This window comes from Podarcis melisellensis (assembly GCF_964234715.1).
Source record: "Podarcis melisellensis genome assembly, chromosome: 5".
Taxonomy (NCBI): domain Eukaryota; kingdom Metazoa; phylum Chordata; class Lepidosauria; order Squamata; family Lacertidae; genus Podarcis; species Podarcis melisellensis.
This window is the reverse complement of record NC_138537.1, coordinates 12,113,639-12,133,132: the sequence shown is the minus strand read 5'-3', so window position 1 is coordinate 12,133,132 and position 19,494 is coordinate 12,113,639. Positions and strand designations below refer to the sequence as shown.

At 45.0% G+C, this 19,494-nt stretch overlaps 1 protein-coding gene and 1 long non-coding RNA gene across 5 annotated transcripts in view; one reads left to right on the top strand and one right to left on the bottom strand.

Annotated features, from left to right (window-relative positions):
• The window catches only part of TBL1XR1 (TBL1X/Y related 1), a 170,764-nt gene that overhangs the window by 21,400 nt on the left and 129,870 nt on the right, over nucleotides 1-19,494 (bottom strand). For 3 of the 4 annotated variants that reach the window (XM_081911126.1, XM_081911127.1, XM_081911128.1), the window contains exons 3-4: nucleotides 8,830-8,932; nucleotides 867-1,012 (exon numbers count right to left, since the gene is read on the bottom strand). In XM_081911126.1, the coding sequence (XP_081767252.1) occupies nucleotides 867-1,012; nucleotides 8,830-8,887 (204 nt within the window). In that variant the 5' untranslated portion in view covers nucleotides 8,888-8,932. The remainder of the gene's footprint in view (nucleotides 1-866; nucleotides 1,013-8,829; nucleotides 8,933-19,494) is intronic. The other variant, XM_081911129.1, reaches the window with a different exon arrangement.
• LOC309370007 overlaps nucleotides 1-19,494 on the top strand; it is a 29,439-nt gene that overhangs the window by 5,143 nt on the left and 4,802 nt on the right. The window lies entirely within an intron of this gene.

The window sequence follows — 19,494 nt, the reverse complement described above, 5'->3', positions numbered from 1 at the left end:
GATTTCCATTAGACTAGGAAAGCCAAGGACATTAAGAGACATTAAGGGCAAATTCCAGCCACGCAAAAGCCCTCAAGGAGTGTGATGGGGGCTGTGGCCTGGGGAGTGTCTCTAGGGCTGCCTTCAGCCCCAGGCCCGAGGTTCTCCACACCTGTCTCTGGGATAATGCAGTGTGTGTGTGTGTGTGTGTGTGTGTGTGTGTCCCCAAAACAGAAACATCTTTGCAAAAGACTGGGCAAAATCATTAGGCCAAATGAGAGCGAATTGAAACCACAGTGTCCTTAAAAAAACAACACAACCAACTGGGTTCCCTCCCCAATTTGATCCACTGCCTTATTGGTGTTGTTTGAATGACCACAGCTGGTGGCGCTTGTGCATGACCTCCTAAATGAAGAGATATCAATGCTTTGGCCATGTGTGCACTGCGACAGGTAGTTCCGAGCTTTTGGCAACTGCATGCCATGCTTTTGCAGGTGAGGGTGCTTCTGTCTGCACACTCTCTGGATTCCTTAGGCTTGCCCAGAATCTGGTCACGTGCGACCTGTTCACATTGAAGGAACTTTAATATCTGATCTCTGGAGGACCAGCAGTCTGATAAAAGAACACACGGACACACACCCACACCCAACATGCCAATGAATGACTGCCCTGATTGAGGCCTCCATAGAACTTTGTATTATTCCAACCTTCTTCGACAAGAAAAGGTCTGGTGAGCAGGACCTACAGAGGATCCAGCGTGACAGCAAACCATCTAAGCAGGACAGTCGAAGAGGAGAGAGCAACCCACTTCCCCAGGGTAATGAAACCCTCTGCAGATATATGAAAGCACTTGTCACCGTCTATAGCTGATAGGAGACTTGCCTTACCTCATTAATACTGACTTCCGCCTCTACATACTGCAAGCCTTTCTGGATGATGGAAATCAAAGCAGCAGGTGGTACCAGGGCACCGTTGATGTTAGACTGGCTGATATGGCTCTCGATGCCAAAGGTAAATGCTGAATGAGAGAACCCTAAAGACAAGGGGGAGGTTATAAGGATGTGCTCATACACACAAGAAGCCTTAGGCCAGTGATGGCCAAACACTACCCTCCAGCTGTTTTGGGACTACAACTCCCATCATCCCTACCTAACCGGACCAGTAGTCAGGGATGATGGGAACTGTAGTTCGAAAACAGCTGGAGGGCCAAGTTTGGCCATCACTGTCTTAGGTTGTCAGGTTGCGGCCAGCAGGTCTGGCCTGGAGTGTCACACACTGCAAAAAAGGACACAAATCAACTTTTCCTGAATGGTAGGATTCGTTATCAAGGTTTATCTACCAAAGACCACAGCAGAGAATCTCACCTAGTCATGCTAGTTATGTTGCTTTGCTGTTACCCAGTGAATCAGTTATTTCCTTTATAAACCTTGGTCAAGTCTATCAACCCCCAAAGCTCTGGTGAGGCATTGAAATTCATTTGTTTATTTCCCTTTCTCTCACTACCACCTCGGGCCGCATTTCCATTTATTCCTAAATTGCATAGGACAAGGGAGAATATATGCCTACAGAAGGGAGGATTAACTTCACGACAAAGCATTTTAATTGCATGAGCACACCAGCGCCAGGCGTGCGTTTCTTCTGCGTGCCGTTTCAAGGGCAGCATAATTATCGTTTTGCAAATAGGAAAATTAGGATTACTAGATGCTAACAGTGTTATTTATTTGCTTGCCCTGAAAAGGTAAATCCATTGTGAGGAAGTGATTCATCTTAAGCTGTTACGGTTTTCCACTCGTAGGTAATTAGAACCTCAGAAAGCTCCCCTTTTGGGACGTTATAAACAGTTGCTTTATAGCCGTTGGGATCCAAAATTTTGCACAGATACCGGAGAACAGAGAGAGAGTGATTTCACAGGTATTGCAGCAGTAACGATAACAAGATAAAGACCCAGGAGGCAGAATGGGGCTATGCAAATTAAAGGGCGGGGCTATGCAAATAGGAAAAGTGTTCCCCCAGGCAGCAAGTTTACTCTGTTGAGGAGAAGGGGGAGAAAAAATTACAATTCGCTAGGCCAAAACCTGCTTCCCATCTTGGACCAACCTGGCTATCGGCCACTTGCGACCAAGTGAAGACGCCTGGGTGCCAAGATGGAGCCTGACATCTCCACCTGGGGGGATCCATGGATCTTGCCTGTTTTCACACACTAACAACACATCCTATAGAATTCTATCCATTGTATTTTATCTGCATGAGATAAAAGGACAGTACACAAATTGCAATCATCATCTTCATCACCATCTGAAGAAATTTCAGGAACCACAAAGTCGTTCTGGAAACTACGACTTTTGAGCCATCTTGGCCTCCAAATGGCAACTGGACATTCCATTTTGCTAGGTGTTATCAGTTTTGATATTGGTCAGATCAGATAGTTGATACGAGTGCCGAGGCTCACGTGCCCCGCTTTGGATGTTCATGTGAGGCTATAAGAACAATCAGATCTGGGCTATATGCAAACAACCATTTCCCTGCACAAAAATCTGGTTCATTGGTCATACGATCTGGATTTTGTGTGTGAAGGCTAAATTGGAATGTTACGGCATTGCACAGGCTGCCAGCCCTGTCTGGCCCATTGGTTGTTTCAAAGCTATAGACCCTTCAGAAGATGCCAGGGCAGCCACTCAGTGGTTTTCTTTTCATAGGGGTTCAAGAGTGTTCCCCTCCCCCTTATCTGCCCTGCCATGGGTGGCTTTCGATAGAAGTCCTTCGGTTTGATAACAACAGCAACAACAACAACAACAACAACAACAACAACCATTTATTATACCCGGCCCTCTGGCTGGGTTTCCCCAGCCACTCTGGGCGGCTTCCAACAAAACACTAATCTACAACAACCTATTAAACATTAAAAGCTTCTCTAAACAGGGCTGCCTTCAGATGTCTTCTAAAAGTTTGGTAGTTATTTTTCTCTTTGACACCTGGTGGAAGGGCGTTCCACAGGACGGGTGCCACTACCGAGAAGGCCCTCTGCCTGGTTCCCTGTAACTTGGCTTCTCACAGCGAGGGAACCGCCAGAAGGCCCTTGGCGCTGGACCTCAGTGTGAGGGCAGCACGATGGAGGTGGATACTGGGAGCCAGTGTAGGTCTTTCAAGACCGGTGTTATATGGTCCCAGCAGCAGCTCCCGGTCACCAGTCTAGCTGCCGCATTCTGGATTAGTTGTAGTTTCCGGGTCACCTTCAAAGGTGGCCCCACATAGAGCGTATTGCAGTAGTCCAAGCGAGAGATGACTAGAGCATGCACCACTCTGGCAAGACAGTCTGCGGGCAGGTAGGGTCTCAGCCTGTGTACCAGGTGGAGCTGATGGAGTTGTTTCGTTTGTTGCTGTTGTTTTACAGTTACGGGTTGAAACACTTTGAACAATTGGGAAAAAGCAATTTATATGTATTTTAATGAATAAAATTTGAGAGGGAATAAACAAAAGAATCCAGAAAAGACAGTGAGCTGGGGTTCAGGAGTATGAGCATGAGTGTGGGGAAACCCAACATCATCAAGCTAGTTCTGTTAGGTCCAATGATCTGTCCCACCTAGAACTTCCTAAAAAAATCAATGTGGAAAATGTAAATTTCTTTGCACATTTTCATATGTAGGTGCTACAAAACGTCAGCATTCTGAAGCACAAAATTTCCAGAATTCCAAAATTTGGTGCACGTGAATACCATGGACATGTCTAGGTCAGTTCCCTAAATAAGACAATGGGCAAACAAGCCTATAGCATTTGTATGTGGAACTTATCATTTCACTTTTAATTTGTGTACCGCCTTTGTTTATTATTCTACACAAGGCGGTTTACAAAATATACAAGAAAAGAAAAACACCTTACAATAATCTGATCCCAACATAAAAAGCCACAAATGAAATGTAACTTTTAAATGGATTAAAGGTAAAGGTAAAAGGACCCCTGACCATTAGGACCAGTTGTGACAGACTGTGGGGTTGCGGTCTCATCTCGCTTTATTGGCCAAGGGAGCCGGTGTACAGCTTCCAGGTCATGTGGCCAGCATGACTAAGCTGCTTCTGACGAACCAGAGTAGCGCACGGAAACACCGTTTACCTTCCCGCTGGAGTGGTACCTATTTATCTACTTGTACTTTGACGTGCTCTCAAACTGCTAGGTTGGCAGGGGCAAGGACCAAGAAATGGGAGCTCACCCCGTCGCAGGGATTCAAACCACCAACCTTCTGATCGGCAAGTCCTAGGCTCTATAGTTTAACCCACAGCTCCACCCGCATCCCGCTTAAAGTGGATTGACTTATATCAAATAAAGTAATATTCAGTATTCTAATAGAACAGAACAGTACATGATAAAATTAACTCTCAAAACAGCAGCAAATAATAATTAAACAGAATTCCGCTCTTAACAATTACAATAATTATCGTCAATGCAGTGAGCATCAATTTTACGGATCATGGTTGTTTTTGTTTTTAAAAAATCTGGGCCTGAGAGGAATGACTTGTTAAGGCTCATCAAAAAGACAACTTTCTCAAAATTAAACAAGACTACAAGGGAGCAAGGCAGGACAGTGTAAAGGAGAGGAGGGGTGCAGATTGTCTGCCGCAGGTACACTGCTTTCAGTTGCCTTGGCACGCTCTGAGTAACTAAAACAGGTATTATAAGCAGGACCTAAACATTACTAAAGGTTCTGTGGGTAGCTAGGCTTTAAAAATCGCACACCACTGAGTTCAGCTGCCAGGCGCCGGCTTTCTGCCATCCCTGGAAATAATGTGTGTATTCATCTCATTCCTGGACGCCACACTCGCTAGCACTAATGAGCCACTGTTGAGCTGGCACTGCTGTGATTTATCATGGAGACACCCCACGCAGGATTTTCATGGTCGCAGAGCCAGGGTCGCAGCTCTCTGAAAAAAACCGCTTCCCTTTCCAAACACTTCCCCCGTGAAGGCAACCCTCTCTTGAAGGCGGTCCAATCAGACGAGGAGGGCTTTGGAGCGAGTTTTTTTGGGAACTTAATTTACTCTCTCTTTGGGCTAACGTGCAAACAATAGAGGGAATGAATACATTTTCCAGTTTGGGCTGAATTAAGCAGAACGCTACTGCTACTGCAGGAAAAACTGAAGAGTGGGATTTTTCGAAGATAAACATTGCATCCTACTGAGCAATTCATACACACAAAGTGAGAGATTAGAAGTCACAAGAGTCCCAGTTTGGACTCTGAGGGGCTGGTACCTCAGGTTAGACCAGGAGATGTGATCTCCAGCTCACAGCCTGTGGGGACAGCATCTCGAGCTGAAAATCCAGTACAGGTAGCAACCATTTTGGGTGTGTTCAACGGAGGTGCGATCACCAACATGCAGGTCCTTTTGGATCTAGAAAAGAGTGGGACAGACATGAACCTGCCTGTCCATTAAGACCTTCCTTGGAGGCCTCGGCCCAGTATACCTTGAAGGAGCGTCTCCACCCCGATCGTTCTGCCCGGACACTGAAGTCCAGCTCCAAGGGCCTTCTTGTGGTTCCCTCACTGCAAGAAGTGAGGTTACAGGGAACCAGGCAGGGCCTTCTCGGTAGTGGCGCCTGCCCTGTGGCACACCCTCCCATCAGATGTCAAGGAAATAAACAACTACCTGACTTTTAGACGACATCTGAAGGCAACCCTGTTTAGGGAAGTTTTTATTGTTTGATGTTTTATCATGTTTTTAATATTCTGTTGGAAGCCACCCAGAGTGGCTGAGGAAACCCAGCCAGATGGGCGGGGTATAAGTAATAAATTATTACTATTACTATTCCCTTGTTCTGCTGCTACTGAAGGAGAAACTCAGGAGTCAGACCATTACTCCATCTGGCTCAGTTTTGTCTACACTGACTAGAAGCAATTCTCCGGGGCTTCAGGCAGCGGTCTCTCTCAGCCCTACCAGCAGTTTTCAGGAATTAAACCTGGGACTTTCTGTAGGCAAAGCAAACGAGAGGTGTGTGGGTCACCAGAAACAGGACATCCTCTGTGGTGGCCCCTTGCCTCTCTCCGCAAAGAGGATACCCTGGCAGCAAATCTGTTGTCCTTTGATTGCCAGGAGGGGGGAAATGGGTGGGTGGGGGGCGGGTTGCCACGTGGCCTTTTGGATTTCTTTTGTTTTAATTTGGATTAACTACAGGTCCTTTCCAATAATAGTAATAATAATAGTTTTATTATTTATACCCCAACCATTTGGCTGGCCTGTCCCAGCCACTCTGGGTGGCTTCCAACACATATAAAAACATAATACGGTAGAATGAAGAGCCTTGAACCGCTAGGAATCTATGTAACTGCGGCAAAACCCTCAGAATTTTTATCACGCTTACATACCACTCTCACGCCAGAAATGAGCTGGGTCGACCACATCTCAGTTTAAAAAGAAAATAAAAATTAAAAGGGAATGTTCTACTCTGCTTTTCCTAGGTTTTTGCTCCTTTGGATGTGGAGATGGTTCCAACAACATGTGAGCCATGCTAGCGATATCTCATGCAATTCTAAAAGTGGCCAAATAAACTTCCCAACCACGTGTTGTAAGACCGAAGTCCTCACTGCAGCTCCAGGTCTCTCCATTAAAAGTACTCAGTTTGTCTGATTCACACTAGTCCAGTCAATCTATAGTTTAACCTCAAACGTGTTTTTCTGTTGTTGCAAAAATAGCAGACAATTCACCAAAATGCTCAGGAAGGTGAGCTCTTGTCAGGTACAAAGAAGGGTCCCAAAACCCCTTCCCCAAGGAATATTCCCCATACCCCACCTTTTATAGTGTTCCATGTGGTTTTTCATTATTTTCTATATACAACTCAGTGTCTTCTGAATCCAACACCGTGTGAAAGAGTACACAGAAAGTTTCAATTTTACATACAACATGCAATTCAAGATGCACACTGGGCCAAAATAAGTTGAGGTTTTGTTTGAAAATTGGAAAAGAATCAACACCTGAGCACGCATATTTTTCCACCCTTTTTTTTTTTTAGGGAAGTCTTAACAAAACTTCCAGTGCATGCTTTTTTAAAAGTCTATTTTGATGTACAAAACATAATCCTAATCAGAAAGAACTGGCGTTCTGTGTGCTACAATCCAGGTGAGCAATCTCCTTTCTATGTAGCTTTATCCCTTGTTACTCCTCTCCCAGTAATATACTTCCATAAGAAAAACCATTCGTGATGGCAAATTCCACTAGCGATACCATATGCCGCTTTTGCATTAAAGCTGAGAAATTTTTTTGAGCCAGATTGGGCAGAATTGACAGGTTACAGAATTCAGCTTTTCAGAGGACAAAATCCATCCCGCAGAGAAAAAAACGATTAGAAAACTCCATAACCGAAAAAATTGGAGGTAAAAAATTAATAATCAAGTGTTGCCTTTGAAAACAAATGCACCTTCCTGGCAGAATGAAGTTGGCGAAGGTACCAGGCAGGACTCTCTGGGAAGCTTATTCCAAAGAGAAGGGGTTCCACCAAAAAGGCCTCTGCCCCGGAAATTATTTCTCTTGAAACTGATCAATGCATCTCACAGCTGCTTTGGAATAATAATCTTCTTGAGCATTCTGTATTAAGCTAATGTACTAAATTCGGAGGGGTAGTCAAAAACTCACTGAAAAACACTGGTGCTTTTCAGCAAGTACAGTGGTACCTTGGTTTGCATACGTCTTGGTTTGCATACATTTTGGATTACAGACATGTCAAACTCAGAGTGCATGTCCCGGTCTGCAACCTTTTTTTGGATTACAACCCATTTTTTTGGATTACAAACAAATTTTTTTGGATTACAAACAAATTTTTTTGGGAGGCCCCATTGGTGAAAGCGCGCCTTGGGTTACAACCTGTTGTGGTTTACAAACGGATTATGTACCTCCGGAACGGATTATGGTACCACTGTACACAAAGCAGGGAAGAACAATATTCAGCATCCATATAGCAGTTTGGAATAGCAAAAATGCTTTACCTATAGATATTTATTATATATTTAAAGCACCCTTCAACTCAAAGGGTTGCCTGCAACATCTAAAATGAAATGCAATGTTTCACCATAAAACATTAAAAGTCATAAAACATTAAAAGTATTAAAACGTGTCCCAAAACCATCGCTAGACATGTATCAGCAAGTCACCTCCGTTGCCTAGAGCAGTGTTTCCCAACCTTGTGCCTCCAGCTGTTTTTGGACTACAATTCCCATCATCCCTTGCCACTGGTCTTGCTAGTCAGGGATGATGGGAGTTGTAGTTCAAAAACAGCTGGAGGCACAAGGTTGGGAAACACTGGCCTAGAGCAGTGTTTCCCAACCTTGGGTCACCAGCTGTTTATGGACTACAATTCCCATCATCCCTGCCTAGCAGGACCAGTGGTCAGGGATGATGGGAACTGTAGTCCCAAAAAAGCTGCAGATCCAAGTTTGGGAAACACTGGACTGGAGTAACAAAAAATGTCTGCAACTGACATTTGTATCTCCCCCAAGAGTTAATCCTATAACCAGGGTGTCACTGCAGAGAAAACTCTGCTCTACACCCTTGCCAAATAAATAGCCATCGTCGACACCAGCAGAGCTTCCCTTGCAGATCTTAAGGCATAAGTTGGCAAAAATTGGGATAATATGGACTTGTAATAATCCTTATATGTAACCATGTTAAAGTAGGCCATTGTCATCCTCCCCGTGCCAGAAATTTGAAAGCAGATGGGAGTTTGGGTAAGAGAAATTGCCTTGGTGAGTCATACTCTAGTCTTTTAGACACTATGCATGTAACACAATACAGATCCTGAAGGATGTCTGAATATTTGTTAAACGCTGCCCCCCAAACGGATCCCTCAAAGAATTAATAGCCAAATACTCACCGGACTCTTGCAAGTATCTATATACGAGGAAGTTAACCTCATCACTGCTTATACTCATCTTTATGCCCGCTTAAACCATGAGGTCACAACGAAGGATATAACCCTGGACAAAGCAAAACACAGCAGGTTAAGAATCTGAAGGTGAACATTACTGCTCTTTGTCTCTAGAAACATATACATAAATAATAACTTAATGGAACGTTAGCTTGTGCTTTTACAGGTGCCACACAATGTTCATTCTGCCTTTACAAGAAGTCTCTCCTTTAGTGTGGCAGCTCCTGTACTGCGGAACTCCCTGCCTCTTGAAATTAGGCAGCCACCTATTCTTTTAGACACCAGCTGAAAACGTTTCCCTCCCAGGAAGCCTATCCAGACACATGGATTCGTTATATTTCCTTCAAATGTTATATTGATTTATCCCTTTGTTTTTAATGACGATTTTATGCGTTTTTAAAATGGGTCTGCGGACTTCAGTCACTTTTTTATATATCATTATCGACTTGTACAGTGCTTGAAGAATTTTCCATCCGAACAAGCGGTTTATGGAATTTTCCATCCGAACAAGCGGTTTATGGAATTTTCCATCCGAACAAGCGGTTTATGAAGGTTCTAAATAAAGAAATAAATGCATAGCCTGCCGTTGCAAAAGCAACTTAAAGGTGTAACTGCAACTAATGTCTTCTGGGTAAGGCAAGGCAGCAGATGGAGAAAAGCCAGGGCAGCATTTATACATGGAGAAATTATGCCATCTATGCTCCCCGTCTGATTCTTCCATCCAGATACTACAAGTATAAATGTTCGAGGTAAGGCCCATGGATGTGGGTGACGCTGTAGTCTAAACCACAGAGCCTAGGGCTTGCCGATCAGAAGGTTGGTGGTTCGAATCCCCGCGTCGGGGTGAGCTCCTGTTGCTCGGTCCCTGCTCCTGCCAACCTAGCAGTTTGAAAGCATACCAATGCAAGTAGATAAATAGGTACCGCTCCAGCGGGAAGGTAAACGGCGTTTCCGTGCGCTGCTCTGGTTCGCCAGAAGCGGCTTAGTCATGCTGAACACATGACCCGGAAGCTGTCTGTGGACAAATGCCGGCTCCCTCAGCCTATAGAGTGAGATGAGCGCCGCAACCCCAGAGTCGTCCACAACTGGACCTAATGGTCAGGGGTACCTTTACCTTTACCGAAGGCCCCTGGAAGCAGTTTCTACACCACACGGGTAAAGGACGATATTTGGGGAGCATCAAAGATATTTTCACTTGCACTGCACATTACTAGAATTTGAGTGATTTGCCACTCAGGCTGTTGTCACAATTTTTTTTTTAAATGGCATTATCGTTCACCTATATATTTTGCAACGGTTGGATCAAAATGTTCTATTCCAATACCGATCAAGGAAAACAGGGGAGAATAATAATAATAATAAAACCCTGGCAGGCATCCAAGCTGACGAGAGGTTTCCTATCCAATGGACAAAAGGTGGCAGTGTAACATAAAAAATGAAAATAATTAATGGTGAATGGAGGATTTTAAAAAAAGGGAAGGCTGTGAAATGAATGGGCAATTTTCCCAAGGAGGACATCACAGTGCAAACTGCTTATACCTGCCTAATCTATGTGTGCAGATTTAGAATGTTTCAGTGGGTTTCCAAAATAAATATTCGCCTTCTCTCCAAGGTGATCCTTTTGTCTTTTAAATAAGGGAAGCGATAAGTTTAGATATAAACCCAACCGCTTAGCACAAGGTCCTCTCCCCAGCACACCCTCCAGCCTGCAGTACAACTTTAGAGAGATGTTTTTCTCCAAGCGGCTGGGACTCCGGTCTTCCCAAAGAACAAGAGAAGCAGCTCAAAGTATATTTTACATCTCTCTTCAGAGGCCAGGCCTTCTCATTTGGGTGGGTGCTATGGAAAAAGCCATTATCTCTTAAAAGAGATACTAACTTTTTCTGTAATATTTTCCACGGTGCCTGGGTGGCTATTGCAATGAACAGATTCTCTCCCCAATCTTCAAAGTACAACAAACACATGGCCTGGCCAAATTTACTCATGAGTAGACAACATACACTTGTCGGTTTTAAGGGGCCGCAAATATCCTAAGCAGCAACACGAGGAGGTCAATAGGATGAAGAACACACACAAGTTAAAGCCCATCAAACTATTATAATAGCGGCTCTGGTGTGAACACATGATGTGCAATTTTCAAATGAGAAAAGATTACATCAATGCAATCACTCTTAAGTTCTGCTCCTTTGTCGTTGTTCCCCACCCTCACACGATCCCAACATTCTGGACCTTTGCAGCACTGTACACTCTTCACATGATCTGGAGCCCAGTTTCATAAAATGGGAAAAAAAATATAGCAGCCTACAGGCTAAAGCTGCAATATTACTACTATTACTACTACAGTGGTACCTCGGGTTACAGACGCTTCAGGTTACGGATGCTTCAGGTTACAGACTCCGCTAACCCAGAAATAGTACCTCAGGTTAAGAACTTTGCTTCAGGATGAGAACAGAAACCACGCGGCAGAAGCGGGAGGCCCCATTAGCTAAAGTGGTACCTCAGGTTAAGAGCAGTTTCAGGTTAAGAATGGACCTCCAGAACGGATTAAGTTCTTAACCCGAGGTACCACTGTACTACTAGTACCTATTGAATTTTTGTACTGCCCTACATCCATAGATCTCAGGGCGGTTCACAACATAAAATTAATATATATATAAAAACCACAAACTACGTAATGAAAATAAGAACAAAACATAAATCTCCCCTGTTGTGGTCCTGGCTCCAAACCAGCATTTCGAATTGGGCCCGGAAATGATTTTTGAGGTAAGGCCCATGGGCGCGGGTGGCACTGTGGTCTAAACCACAGAGCCTAGGGCTTGCCCAATCAGAAGGTCGGTGGCTCGAATCCCCGCGATGGGGTGCGCTCCCATTGCTCGGACCCTGCTCCTGCCAACCTAGCAGTTCGAAAGCACGTCAAAGTGCAAGTGGATAAATAGGTACCGCTCTGGTGGGAAAGTAAACGGCGTTTCCATGTGCTGCTCTGGTTCGCCAGAAGCGGCTTAGTCATGCTGGCCACATGACTCGGAAGCTGTACACCGGCTCCCTCAGCCAATAAAGCGAGATGAGATGAACAAAACATAAATCTCCCCTGTTGTGGTCCTGGCTCCAAACCAGCATTTCGAATTGGGCCCGGAAATGATTTTTTTCGGTGATCTTAGTGTGATAAGGTCTGAAAAGGAGTTCCTCCCATAGTTTGTTAGCTCGATAAGCCATGGTTCTTGCCTGCAGAGAGGTTCTAAGCACATTCAGTAGATGTTTTCCCCCTTTGGGGGGTTTGGCCCTTAATTCATTCTGGGCCTGCATTAACAACCCTAAAACTTGACCTGCACAAACTGAAAAGCATCTGTGGCAAATTATTGCAACTCCCGTTCCATTAAAAGCCAACGTGCTACAGCCCATCTCTTAGAAAGGAAAGCAAAAGTAATACGATATAATTTTGACAATGTTCTCAGGAAGTTGCGGGTCATAGCTTATTAGACAGTGAATTTCCCAGAGGTGCAGAAGTGAAGTGAGCTGTGGTTTGGATGATGAGGAAAGAAAAGATTATTTGTTTGGAAAATGCACCCTTCTCGGGCCTCTCCAGCCTTTGTTTACCCTCCATTAGCCTCAGCAAGCACATGCTGATGGGAACTGTCACCCAAAACATCTGCAGGAAGCCATGTTGGTGGAGGCTGAGCTACAGCAAAGAACCCCTCTTCTCCTAATTAACGGGGCACCGATTTTACCATCCGCTTGTACTTAATGGCTGGGGGGCCTAACTTTGACTGGAAATGATCCTCTCACCCCACCCTTCAAGATTTTGTTGGTACAACTCAGGTTCTGTTGACGTCAGGGTGAACCTGTGGCCCTCCAGATGTTATTGGACTCCAAGTCCCATCAGCCCCAGTCAGCACAGCCAAGGGGTTGGGGATTACTGGAATACGATATCAACTGACGGGCCTCAGGTTCCTGACCCCTGTCGGAAAGGGAAGCTAGGACTTGGCTGGGCGATGCTCAATTTTTTGGGACCAGATCCTGTATGACGACTGGCCAACTGCACTTCTTATATTCAATACAATACAGCATTGCATTGGAATTCCAGCAAGGAACAACCCAATCACGAAGAGTGTTTCTACACGTTTCATTCTCTGATTTTCCCTTCATAAGAACCTGGGGTAGGGGTGGAATTTAGGCTGGGAGATAGTGATTGACCAGTAAATCATCATGCGGCTGAGTGGGGACTGGTCCAAGTCTATCGCTTATACACCCATCCTGGCTGTCAATGGGCGAGGGCCACACAGCAGCAGCTCTAGCTGGGCGAGCCAAATTGCTCCAGAATGATAAACAGTTACTTCAGATTTCCATCCCCGGTGCCAAGTTTCAAGTCCTGCGTAGCTTTTATGGCCAAATTATAAATATCTAATACCCAACAGAGGAACGTAACCCCCCAAAATGCTGACATAATGCATCACAGCGACTGTGAACTGCATTAAGTGTTGACAATGACCTTCTTCACATCTTAAGGATGAGAAAGTTATGGCCGGGAAGTCTTTTGCGACACATGGCAGAGCTGGATTTTGTGAGAGTCGTCACTTTTTTTCCAGAGCAAAAATGTGCAAGGGGTTAGTGGTGGAGAATCTTCCCCCCATTGCCATGGGAAATAAGGTCTATTTTAAAGCTGCAAGTACAGATGTCATGGTGACGTTGTGTAGTATGTTACGCAGTGTGTGCATGTTTTCTCAAGGGGAGGAGTATTCAGATTTAATTGTGGGAGGCCCAAGTTCAAAACGCATGCTGAAGCTTTCTAAGTGATGCAAGCTGCACCTTTAGGCTTATTTTATCCCTTTGCGATAAAGAAGGAAGGAAGGAAGGAAGGAAGGAAGGAAGGAAGGAAGGAAGGAAGGAAGGAAGGAAGGAAGGAAGGAAGGAAGGAAAACTGAGACAGGTACTGGTTTTCTGGGTTCAAAAATCAATTCTTTCGTGTGCCTGCCTGACCTCTTCCAAATTGCTCTGCCTTTAGGTTAGATTTCTGCAATGCATTATATATGGTGCTGCCTTTGAAGATGGTTCAGGAACTGCAAGTGGTACAGAATTCAGCGACCACCCAGTTCAATGAGCAGGCGACAACAATCCTTGCCCGCTGGCTGCCAATTAGCTTTCAGTTCCAATTCAAAGTTCTGGTTTTGACCTATAAAGCCTTAAATGCCCCAGGACTGCAATACCCCAAGGACCGCCTCTGATCATATGAACCAACCTGGACCCTGCGATCATCATCTGAGGTCCTTCTTCGTGTGCCTCCTCCTCGCGAGGTCCGGAGGGTGGCAGCAAAAGAACGGGCCTTTTCCGCAGTGGCTCCCCGTTTGTGGAATGCTCTCCCCAGGAAGGCTTTCCTGGTGCCTTCATTACGTATCTTTAGGTGGCAGGCAAAAACGTTTCTCTTCAACGTGGCATTCGGCTGATTAACACTGGCTTTTTGACGTGCTTGTGGGAGGGTGTGTGTGTTATTGTTATGTTTTTATTACAGTGGACGCTTGGGTTGCGAACGTGATCCGTGCGGGATGCATGTTCGCAACCCGCAGCGTTCGTAACCTGCAGCGGCGCGTCTGTGCACACACGGGTTGTGATTCGGCGCTTCTGCGCATGCGCAAAGTGCGATTTAGTGCTTCTGCGCATGCACGGCCACCAAAACCAAGAAGTAACCCGTTCCAGTACTTCCGGGTTTCGGCGGTCCGTAACCCGAAAAAACGCAACCTGAAGCACCTGTAACCCAAGGTATGACTGTATGCATTTTGTATTCTCATTTTGTATTTTTCTGTTGTGAACTGCCCTGAGATCTTTGGATGAAGGGCAGTATACAGATTTAATTAATTAATAATCCCCCCCCCCAAAAAATGAGAGACTTTTTGGAGGGTGGGGAATCAGGGACTGCTAGAAAGGTGAGGCAAAGCCAGCTGGAAATGGATAATCTGGCACTCATCTACCTCTTCAGCTACAGCCCATGGCCAAATTTCCCATGCACGCTCCCCTCACACCACGGACGTTTCAACAGCAATTTATTCGGTGACAGGATCAAGGCCTTTTTCTGATTTATCCGCGAAGCATTATTATAAATTACGCCAAGTTTATGCAGAAGGATAACTTCCAATGAGCCTCCCCTTAAGTTTCAATAAACTGCCCTAGCGTAACTCAAAGGAGAAATGAAGCTGGGTGGAATCATCCATCTAAAAGTCATTAAGGAAGCAAATTTGTATAATGAATAGGTGGTTCATACATTTTAAATGCATTACATCTTTTATCGGGATGTATTTATTAGGTATCAATTTGAATTAGGACTGACATCAAACCCCCCCACTTCCTCCTAAGTTCTTAAATATTGCCTCCTGCTAGATGTTATTGATCGACTCCTCCAAAGTGTTGCATTCGGGCTTTCAAATATTTCGTGGGTGTGGAACAAATGAGCTTTGTGAGGTGCTTTTCTAAGCTTTGAGAGAAGCTGCGAGCGGAAAGCTTGCACTTTTGATTTCTAAGGAGAGGGTATTTATAGCCCTGGTGCACCGCGATACTTAAAACTCTGTCCGGGAATGCCTTTTTAACCAAGACGTGTTTTCACAAATTCTGTAGATTGGGAACAATCTAAAGCAAAAGCTGTAGCTCAGTCTTGGTTGAGCTGGACTGCCTTAGTCGTTACCATTTCTTCTAGCTTCTCATTCTAGGATCTCGGGGAATCTGTGGCTCTCCAGATGTGCCTGGACTCCAAAACCCATCAGCCCCCACCAACAGGGTCAACAGTCAGGGATGATAGTATTTGCTGTCCATCAACTTCCTGGTGGCCATCGGTTCCCCATCTCTGCCTTAGCTAATGCCTTTTAAACAAATTAAACAGAAAACCTTCGGTACAGTATACCTGAAGGAACGTCTCCACCCCCATCGTTCTGCCCGGACACTGAGGTCCAGCACTGAGGGCCTTCTGGCGGTTCCCTCACTGCGAGAAGCGAAGTTACAGGGAACCAGGCAGAGGGCCTTCTCGGTAGTGGCGCCCTCCCTGAGAAACACCCTCCCACCAAATGTCAAAGGAAAAAACAACTACCAGAAGACATCTCAAGGCAGCCCTGTTTAGGGAAGCTTTTAATATCTGAAGGGCTATTGTATTTTAATATTTTGTTGGAAGCCACCCAGAGTGGCTGGGGAAACCTAGTCGGAGGGGTGGGGTATAAATAAATAAATTACTACTACTACTACTATTATTATTATTATTATTATTATTATTATTATTATTATTACACCTTCCAGAAAGTAATGCACATGTGAATGTTAGCCGTTGTTATTTAGGCACTCACAAAGGCAAAGGAATGTAAAAAAAAATGAATGCACGCTCCAAGGTATTTTATAATTGGGCATGATTCACCTTCAATCTCATTTTGGGCAGGCAAACGAAGCATGAGTCGCTTTGTTAACGTCATTTGCTCTAATAGTTTGATATTCAAATCAATAAGGTGCCATTTTTAAAAATCTCAGTTCCGGCCAGCCCAATTCTCTCGCTTCCACTTTTGTTTGTCGCCCCCCCATTATTTTTTTACTCCTAGCAGCAGCAGCATGCTGCTGTTGTTGTTTTACCCCAGACATTCTCTTATCCCCGTTTAGCTTGAGCTGTGAAACTGTCTGCTCAGCCCTATGGGTGCCTATTTGGAAGGTCGGTGAGCTAAAGCTGCAATCCTATAGGCACTCCACTGTCCCTTTCCCCTACAAGCCTGCATTATTCCCAATATATATACTCTGCACCGGGTGCCTTGCCAGAAAATACACTCAATGTCTTGAAAACCTGAACCCAGAAAGCATGTGAGAAATTGTGCAAAGCAAGCAAATGGACTTATTTTCGTACGCTGAAGTGAATATATTTTGCTGCAAGGGGTGTGTGTGTGTGTGTGTGTGTGTGTGTGTGTGTGTGTGTTTGCATGCGCCCACATACAGCTCTGATCATACTCTTAAGCTTCTGTGACCTAATTTAAGGCAGCCAGCTCCAGCTCTCTTGCCCAATCTGAACGGAGGAAGCAAGTGATATGACACAGCCAGTGTGGAATTTTCTAAAGAAAGAAAATGACAGGGTGGTTTTTTTGTTTTGTTTCGTTTTTGCTTGTTTATTTTTGCAAGAGCTGGGAGAAGGGATAGCTTAGTTTAAGGGAAAGCAAATGCTAAAAATGATAACCGCATCCTCACTGGCTGGCCTGCAATGCTGGGCACAATGTTCCCATAAGCAGGTCACATCACTCTTGAATTTCTAGTGTAACAGGTGAAAATGCAGGTGAGGTCTACTTTTCAAATATGCCTGGAGCAAAGCATTATTCTGGCTACTGGACAAGGCTCTATCCACCACCCCCAACCTCAGGAACAAGGGAAATACAAGTGATATAGGACAATTCTGTGTCCATGTTATCTAGACGGAAAACTGAACCACCTTCGAGTTCAGAACTGGATTGGAATCTTTTTTCGTAGCAGCCTGCTGACATTTTGCAAGAGAATAAAATTCTGGCGACCAAGGAAAAGCGCAAGGGAATGAGATGTCGAGTTATTAAAACATTAGCCTCTTGTCTGTGACGGGGTGAGCTCCCGTTGCTCGGTCCCTGCTCCTGCCAACCTAGCAGTTTGAAAGCACATCAAAGTGCAAGTAGATAAATAGATACCACTGTGGCGGGAAGGTAAACGGTGTTTCCGTGCGCTGCTCTGGTTTGCCAGAAGCGGCTTAGTCATGCTGGCCACATGACCAGGAAGCTGTATGCCGGCTCCCTCGGCCAGTAAAGTGAGATGAGCGCTGCAACCCCCGATTCGTCCGCGACTAGACCTTTACCTTTATTTATCATATTGGTACAGTGGAACCTCAGTTTTCAAACATTATTCATTCCAGAAGACTGTTGAAGTTCCAAAAAACATTCGAAAACTGGAACATTTACTTCTGGGTTTCCAGTGTTTGGCAGCCAAAACGTTCCAAAACGGAGGTGTTCGGGAATCGAGGTTTGACTGTACCACTAAAAAGGTGCTATCCAATTTACGCAAACCGCGTACAGGTAGTTTATTTGCAAAGTAGCCCATTCTACTTTGGAGGAGACTCTTGAGAGTCCCATGGACTGCAAGAAGATCAAACACATCCATTCTTAAGGAAATTAGCCCTGAGTGCTCACTGGAAGGACAGATCATGAAGCTGAGGCTCCAATACTTTGGCCACCTCATGAGAAGAGAAGACTCCCTGGAAAAGACCCTGATGTTGGGAAAGATTGAGGGCACAAGGAGAAGGGGACGACAGAGGACGAGATGGTTGGATAGTGTTCTCGAAGCTACAAACATGAGTCTGACCAAACTGCGGGAGGCAGTGGAAGACAGGAGTGCCTGGCGTGCTCTGGTCCATGGAGTCACGAAGAGTCGGACACGACTAAACGACTTAACAACAACAAGCCCATTCTAGGACGTTGTCACCAGCATAGTAATAAAAGGGTCCCGAAATTTCAGCTGCTTACGATTTACAGTTTTCAAAACAGTGAGGTAGAAGAGATGAAAATAACACCTATATATTCCACATCTGGTTTCAGATAGTAAATGGGTAGCCAAGTCTAAAAGGCCCGGGACACAAATTTTCATGGCCCTCGGGCAGCTATGGTGCCTCATTTTCCAGAAGTATTGTATTTGGTGTTAACTCTGGAAGTGTGTACTCGATTCTGACCAAACTAAGCCTCCTAGAGCACAATATACATCAGGAGGATTAATTTGGTCTCTCTCACACACACACGTCATAAGCTGAGTTCTTCCACACTATCTACCAACTGACTCCCCACCATTTCTTCTATTTTTTATTTTGCCAACTAGAAATGCCAAGGATTGAGCCCACGACCTTATGCAGGCCATGCATCTGCTATACCATTAAATCACAGCCCCTCCCACTATGAATGATATTGAAATAAGAATGCATAAGTTCTGAGCATGCCGAAATTGAGGTGAAATGCGAAGGGTTCCACAGAGAGGGCAAGCGGGGAGACCTGGAGCTGACAACTGGAACTATCAGTGTGCTGTTGTTTAGTATTAGTAATCCAATAGTAATTTAAATGGATTTCTGTGTTAAGATTTAGGGGGGAAAGGAAGAAAAATTCAACCACCAAGCATACATGTGCTCCTATAATGTGTCTATAGCACAGAATGAAAAACATATCCAACTCCTAGGCATCAAATAGGCCTGGGCGATATATCGATATACAGTAGTACCTCAGGTTACATACGCTTCAGGTTACATACGCTTCAGACTCAAAAACGCTTGGCTCCCGAATGCCGCAAACCCGGAAGTGAGCATTCTGGTTTGTGAAGTTTCTTTGGAACCCAAACATCCAACACAACTGCCGTGACTTCTGATTAGAGCTTCCTGCAGCCAACTGGAAGCCGTGCCCTGGTGGTCGAACGTTTTCGGAAGTCAAACCAACTTCCGGAACGGATTGTGTTTGACAACCAAGGTACGACTGTATCGCCCGGGACTGGTAGGAGGAGCAGACCACAATGGCGGCTTCACTCACTAGTATATCGCTGGTGTAAGTGCCACCGCTCCCGAGTCCCTCTGCTAGCGGTGTCTGCTAGAGTTCTTTCCTCCAGCGCCGCTGC